This window comes from Bidens hawaiensis, unplaced genomic scaffold (assembly GCF_021521415.1).
Source record: "Bidens hawaiensis isolate Kalapana, Puna unplaced genomic scaffold, B.hawaiensis_p1.1 tig00032491_1, whole genome shotgun sequence".
Lineage (NCBI taxonomy): Eukaryota > Viridiplantae > Streptophyta > Magnoliopsida > Asterales > Asteraceae > Bidens > Bidens hawaiensis.
This window is the reverse complement of record NW_027495550.1, coordinates 102,163-109,795: the sequence shown is the minus strand read 5'-3', so window position 1 is coordinate 109,795 and position 7,633 is coordinate 102,163. Positions and strand designations below refer to the sequence as shown.

The following is a 7,633-nucleotide window of genomic DNA, read 5'->3' as shown; positions in this document are numbered from 1 at the left end:
AAGATTTACTGACTTTAGGTACGGGTACTTTCGGGTAAAGGTACAGGTATATGTACGGGTACGGTCCCGATCTCATCTTTACATCAACCTGTCGTCTTTTCTCAACTCGGCCACCATTATTCGCCAAGATCCAACTCGGTCAAAAGTCGGAGTACTCGGCCTCCAAGGTCAACTCGGCCACCATTTTTTATTTATTTATTTTTTAGTAAAAAATTAAAATAACAACAAAACATGAATTTTTTGAATTATTTTTTTTTCATATGAATTATGTTTATTTTGTCGTGAGTTGTGCTTGTCTTAACATCTATATAATATCAATAATTATTTTGTGATATATTTATCATGTCCGTGTATAAGCCGAGTACACCCGAGTACTCCGAAAACTCCCTACAAGGGGGTCAGCCGCCTAGGGACTGCCTAGCGAGTTTTACAACACTGCAATCCAAAAAATTATATAAATATTAAGTACGAATAATATAAAACAATCCCGTAATATGGGGTATAAAAACTAATTTATATATATATATATATATATATATATAAATAGACTAAAATAAATATCTATATTCAAAACTATACTTTTATAAAAATTAAATAACAGATTAACAAACTAGTTTTAAATCCGCGCGTTGCAACGCAGACTCGGACGCTATTCCACCCGCATTTTGTTTGAAAACAAATCAGACCCAAGAATTCGAACTCATGTACCATAGGTTGTAAACTCAATGTCTGGCTAAAACGTCTATCTTAATCTTAATGCAATAGCAACAATCACATAAGTACCGATAAATGGAAGATTTGAATAAATTTAAAAGTCGTAGAAATCTATAAACCTACATATTATTTCATAATATATATATATATATATATATATATATATATTATATTTATTAAATATAGAAGTGAAAAAGTGGGCTTAGGCTTGGGCTTAAGATAGATCATATATAACATAACCTAACTTTGTTTCATTCGATCGATCAGGTTTGGAATGGTAGAGCTTGTTTTTGACGTTTTGGAGGAGATACTGAAACGATTGGATGTGAAAGATCTAATCCGATGCAAGAGCGTGTGTAAGTCATGGCTATCTTTTATATCCACTCCTCGTTTTGTTAAAGCTCACTTGAACCATAATATCAAGAGTGATCGTGACAATCGTCAGCTTAGAAATAGAAGGATCCATGATGGAAGTAGTGAAGGCATCGCGGTTTGCCTCAACTTGCATTGCATTGTTGGTTCTTGTAATGGCCTCGTATGCGTGTCTCCTCAAGATGCTGAGTTTCTAGTAACCAATCCTTCCACTAGACAACAGAAGATATTGCAAACGCTTCCTAATGGGTTCAATAGAAAAGACATGGTAAGGTTCTTTATATGTCGGGGTTTTGGTTATGATTCGACTTCAGATGACTACAAGGTTGTAGCCGGGTTAAGGAATGATCGTGATACAAAGCGAACAACTTTTCATGTGTTAACATTGAAATCAAATACTTGGAAAGTTATTGGAGAATCAAAGTATCAGTATTTGGCTCGTAAAAGGGGTATCTTATGTGATGGTGCGCTAAACTGGTTCATGACCAATAGAAATTGTAACAAGATAATAATTATTTCTTTGGATTTATCTACGGAGGAACTTAAAAAAATCCCCCAACCAGATGATGCTGACTATAAGAAGAGTCTATTCTTTGAACACAGACTCGGGGTTATACAAGACCGTCTATGCATATATTCAAATCGTTCTTCTAAGATATGGGTAATGGTAAACAAGAAGTGGGAACTGTATATTGATCGTCAGCAGAGCAAGTATGATGTTGCACACTGCTTGAGCAGAGTGGGTGATTCACAAAACAAGAGGGGTGATGTCTACAGGTTCATACATGATGATGGACAATATGATGGTTACCGTGTGCCCTGCAATGGGAACTATATTAGTTCTAGTATATTTGTTAAGAGCCTCGTATCTCCACATTTCCAAGTTGATCGTAAACAGTTAAAGACCTTCCATTGATGGACCTATATATATTTTATTTGCTTCAGTATCAGTTGCTGCTCTTTATTCATAATTTATTATTCATTACTAATGAATTGGATGGACATACGTTTCATATTTATTAACAAATAAAATTGGTCTACTAGACTACTACTATTAGGCTTTACAGATGCAATATATACTTTCAACACAACAATGTGAGGAAATGCATGCTAGTGATAGTTTGACTACTTTATTTTGAGAATTGATTTATTTTGGATTATATCTTTTATTTTCCTGTCTTATGCAATTTGTACTATAACTTGGAAATTAACCGGTCCTCCTGTTAGTCTACATATTTATGTATCACCTGAGCAACTTTAATATTGTCATTTCTCCAGTTAAACCTCTAATCCATTTATCTTGAAGAATTATATCAGTAATTTACACAGTTGGTCGATCATTGTGGTTTGAGCAAAATAGCCCCTTTGGATACTAACTACTAACGTTTAGAAGTAATTAGATTGGGGTATGTGGTTTCGATTTTGTAACAAGTTTAGGGTCTAAGGTTAACTTTCGTTAATTTTTCTGTTAAGTTTGGGTAAAGTAACCATTCCACCCTTGTTTATAACTAAATGGACTAGTTAACATTATTAAGTATAAAGGTTATTTATGTAAATACATATATATACATACATACGTAGTGTGTCAAATAATCCCTATGCTCCAAATATAATTAACTTCTAGGTATGAATGGGTAGAATAGTGATTTTACCAAAATATAACAAAAAAAAGCAACAAAGTTAGCCTTAGACCCCAAATTAACTTGTTACAAAACTGAATCACAGACCCCAACCTTGTATACAGTACTTTAATTAGAAAGCAAAACGAAAACGAAAACTAAAACACTGAAATTTTGCCAATTGTTTTGTTAATGTGCATTTTAGGTATTTAATCAATTTGAAATGAACTCTCATCACACTAAAAGTTAAAGTCAACTCAGTCTGTTCGTTTTCACATAACAATGCAAAGACGAACATTGGTGGTTGCCCGTTTTACACAACAGCAGGTCTAGAGGCTTCTCATTGTCAATATAAAACAATGAGTGTACATAGTATTTCTATGTTCTTTTAAGTTGACTGGCCAACACCTTGTTATTTTGAACTTTTGTAAATAACTAATGTCATGAATATGCTTTGTAGTGCCCACGCTTCCGTTGCGCCACTTTGATTTGTTGATTATTTTGATCGATAGCTAATAGAAGACATTTTATTGTTCACATTATATCGTATTTTTAGAAGAGTCACATACAACTGAAACAGTCAAACTGCAGCAAAGATTTCGTGTTTGACTGTTTGGACTATATCATATTTTTGTGCTGCGCACGAATTAGTCGGTCACTCTTTCTATATTTAGAAAGTGAAGGTAATACATGCAAGACTTTGACTTGAAGGATTCAAAGTACAACATTCATCTTGACCAAGACAATTGACTTTGACCAATTTACGAGGGGTGAGTTCTATATGAATCAAATACATCATGTTTCTTGTTGGCTTCTCTTTTCACAGTATCTTTTGAGTTTATCTAATCAAGAAAACTAAAACAATGTTTAATCTTCCTCACGATATCTTAATCGACATTCTTACAAGACTACCCGCAAAGTCTCTAGGCCAGTTCAAATCAGTATCCAAGTACTGGCTTTCTTCTATCTCATCTGAAGATTTTATTAAAACACATCATCGTCGAGCCCTCTCCACTACAAACACTGATCATTCCCGAGTGTTTCTCATGTCAACTCACTCATTGCTCTCAATTAACTACGAATCACCTTCATGTTATGAAGGCGTTGATGACGACGACTATAATAATAATTCAAGGGCCATTATTAGTTTAAAAGATCCTTTGAAAAAAGAATCAGTCGGTGAAAAGGAACTATGTTCATGTTACGGTTTGATTTTCTTTGTTTGTTTTGATGATTGTATCCTCTTGTGGAATCCAACTACTGAAAAGACCCGAGTTATACCCGACCCCTTAACACCATTCCCCATTGCCACTCGGTTTTATGGGCTCGGGTATGATTTTTCCATCGATGATTACAAGATGGTTAGCGCCTCTCGACCCATTTCCAGTAATTCTATTAAATGTCATGTTTTCAATCTCAAGACCGGCTCATGGAGGACGGTTCATACCACCCACATGAGCATCAATGATCCTGATGTAATCGGGTCATTTTCTAATGGTGCAATTCATTGGATAGTTAGGGATAAACCAAATAGCGACGGTTTAAAAAAAGTGAAACGATTCTTTCGTTTGACATAAAAGACGAGGTCTTTATGGATATTGTTTTACCAAATGGAGGTGAGAACAAGCAAAGTGGATTTTGGTGTTTGGGAGATTTGAAAGGTTGTTTGTATGCAGTTTATGGTGGTGATGGTGTGGATATGGATGTGTGGGTGATGAAGGAATATGGTGTTGAAAGTTCATGGAGTAGGGTGATTAAACTGGATTGGGTTAGATTTTATTGTGATTATGAAATGGCGCCGGTGTGTTTACATATGAAGATGATATTGTTATTGACATGGATTCGTGGAGCCTGGTAAGATACAATGTAAAAGAAAACACTGTTCGGAGAATTAAGAAATGTAGTACTGACTGGCATTTTTGGGTTATGTATACGGAGACTTTGGTGTTACCTTATGGTTAGACATTTGATTGTGTACTAGATGTTTTTTTTATATGCTTTTATTTTCCTGTATTATGCGATTTGTACTGGTCTTTGTTAGTCTATATATAACAATATGGACCCCAACCTTGTATACTTAAATTGGAAAGGAAAAAATAAAACCAAAACATTGAAGATTTGTCAGTTGTCTTATTAATCTTCATTTTAGGTATTTAATCAATTTCAAATGAACTCTCATCAAATTAAAAGTCAAAGTAAACTCAGCCTGTTTGTTTCCACATAATCATGCAAATTTCAAAGACGAACGTCGGTGGTGGCCCGAATAACACAACAGTAGGTCTAGAGACTTCTCATTGTCAGTATAACAAACGAGCGAACATAGTATTTCCTTGTTCTTTTGAGTTGCTGGTCAACGCCTTTTTGTTATTTTGAATTTTTTAAAATAACTAATGACATGAATATGCTTTGCAGAGTGCCCCGGTTGACATTCCTCTTGATTCAGCAGCTAGCAATTAGTTACCGATCGATATTGTGAATTCATTGGTGGATATTGAGCATGTTTGGTTCCCTAAATAACAGTTACGGTGTGTATGTGTTCTTTCCAGCACAGAAAGATGGTAAGTTTGTCTGCAAATCTGTTATTTGTGCATGACTGCCTTATTTTGAACATAAAATTATTATTTGAGAAGGCATTTTCTTTCCCTGTGATAAAGGTGTATAAGAAAAAAATTCATGTAAAAGTGTATTAACACTAAAAGAAAATGGAGAAGCCACTTTGAATATCTAAGCCAGGTTTCGATCCTGGGACCTGTGGGTTATGAGCCCACCATGCTTCCGCTGCGCCACTTTGATTTGCTGATCATTTTAATCGATGTATTATAGAAGACATTTGCTTACTGATTTAGTTAAATTGTGATCAGCACACTCTTTAGCATAGTATAATTAAAATTTAAAATCACAATACAATCTTGTTCACATCCATTTCCTTATTAATCAAGCTATTGCATCCGCTAATGTTGGAATATCTGATATATTAAATGTTAGTCCCGGTTCTTGCTATGGTTTGATTTTCTTTGTTTGTTTTGATGAGTGTGTCCTCTTGTGGAATCCAACTACTGAAAAGACCCGATTAATACCCGACCCATTAACACCATTCCCTAATGCCACTCGGTTTTATGGGCTCGGGTATGATTTTTCCATTGATGATTACAAGATGGTTAGCGCGTCTAGATCCATTTCCAGTAGTTCTATCAGTTGTCAAGTTTTCAATCTCAAGTCTGGCTCGTGGAGGACGGTCCAAACCGCCCACATGAGCATCAATGACCCTGATATAATTGGGTCATTTTCGAACGGTGCAATTCATTGGATAGTTAGACATAGTCCACATGATGATGGTTTCAATAATCGTAAAATAATTCTCTCGTTGCGACATAAAAGACGAGATCTTTATGGAAATTGTTTTGGCGAGAATGAGCAAAGTGAATTTTGGTGTTTGGGCGATTTGAAAGGTTGTTTGTATGCGGTTTACGGTGGTGATGATGGTGTGGATATGGAAGTGTGGGTGATGAAGGAATATGGTATTGAAAGCTCATGGAGTAAGGTGATTAAATTGGATTGGATTAGATTTGGTTGTGATTATGGAATGACACCGGGGTGTTTTACATATGAAGATGATGTTGTGATTGACTTGGATTCATGGGACTTGGTGAGATTTAGTGTAAAAGATAATCAAATTAAGAGATTTAGAAAATGTAGTACTGATTGGCATTTATGGGTCGTGTATTATGAGACTTTGGTGTCACCTTATGGTTAGATATACATTTGATTGTATATCTAGATCTTCATGGGTAAAAATTGGGAGTTTGGGCTTCTTGTCCCATTGACTGACCAAGTTTTCTAGTTATTAAGTGGTGTTAACTTTTTTATGTTTAAACTTTTAACTTGTTCAAATCGATTACAGTGAATGTAAACGAAAACGCATTTAGATGTGTTTTCTAAATGTATATCTATGTGTTTTCTTATTCTTTAGTTTAACGGAGAAATACAAAAACGCATTTAGATGTAATAAATGAGGGATCACGTTCGGGATAAAGTATGACAGCTTTTTACTTAGAAAAATATATAAAAGATGTGCAAATAGCAAAGTGTGTAAATTGTATGTTTTGGGCGATCTTTCCTCCCTTCCATTAATTAGGCGAGCTCGGGCCTGGCTTAGCCCGTTTGCACCTTTAATATAAGTTTACTAGTTTTTATCCCCCGTATTACGGGGGTTGTTTTATATTGTTTGTTCTAATATTTATTTATTTTTTTAATTTATATTTTTTTTATTGTATGAAAGTTAATAGTATACTTATGGTTTGATGATAAATTATTTCACAAATAAATGAAATGTTATAACCCGGTTTAAAAGTTATACGGTTTTGATGAGACCTGTCACACCCCCAATCTAGGCCTAGGAGTATGAACCATAGTTGGTACCATATTTGTAAATAAATCAGAGTTATGGTTATTAGCGGAAGACTTTAAAATATAAGGATCGATAATATAAATATTTACAATACAAAAGACGAGACAAAAGTCTCGTTTGGTTTTACTTGTTTATATGTTTTACAAAACCACCAAGTTTTAATATTTACATAAAACTATCCGAGCCATCGGATACTTGAGCTTCTTCGTTCTCTCAAGCTCTAATCTTGATTACCTACACAATGTTAAATAAAATACGTCAGCAACGCATGCTGGTGAATATGCTGACGCAAAAATATTTTCTTTACTTAATTACCCCTCGAGACCACGTAAGCCTCGGCCCATCTTGGCTTAGGAATAATCAAGTTAAAACAACAATCATTATAAACTCGAGTCTCTGCACTAGGTCACCTCAGCGAAACACCGCAGCGTTTATGACATAACTTAGGTACCATAAATATACACATGGCCATTCCCCACTCGGACGTAACTTAGGTCCGGCCCATCGTGGCTGGAGGTCG

General features: G+C 35.0%; 1 protein-coding gene and 1 pseudogene across 1 annotated transcript; both read left to right on the top strand.

Moving 5' to 3' along the window:
* The first annotated feature begins 3,423 nt into the window (after positions 1–3,423).
* Positions 3,424–4,667, top strand: LOC143583696 (F-box/kelch-repeat protein At3g06240-like; annotated as a pseudogene).
* A 264-nt stretch (positions 4,668–4,931) lies between these two features.
* On the top strand, positions 4,932–6,469 carry LOC143583689 (F-box/kelch-repeat protein At3g06240-like). Its single transcript, XM_077065931.1, has 2 exons — positions 4,932–5,001; positions 5,645–6,469. The coding sequence occupies exons 1-2, from the start codon at positions 4,932–4,934 to the stop codon at positions 6,457–6,459; spliced, it is 885 nt and encodes a 294-aa protein (XP_076922046.1). The 3' UTR covers positions 6,460–6,469.
* The last annotated feature ends 1,164 nt before the right edge of the window (positions 6,470–7,633 follow it).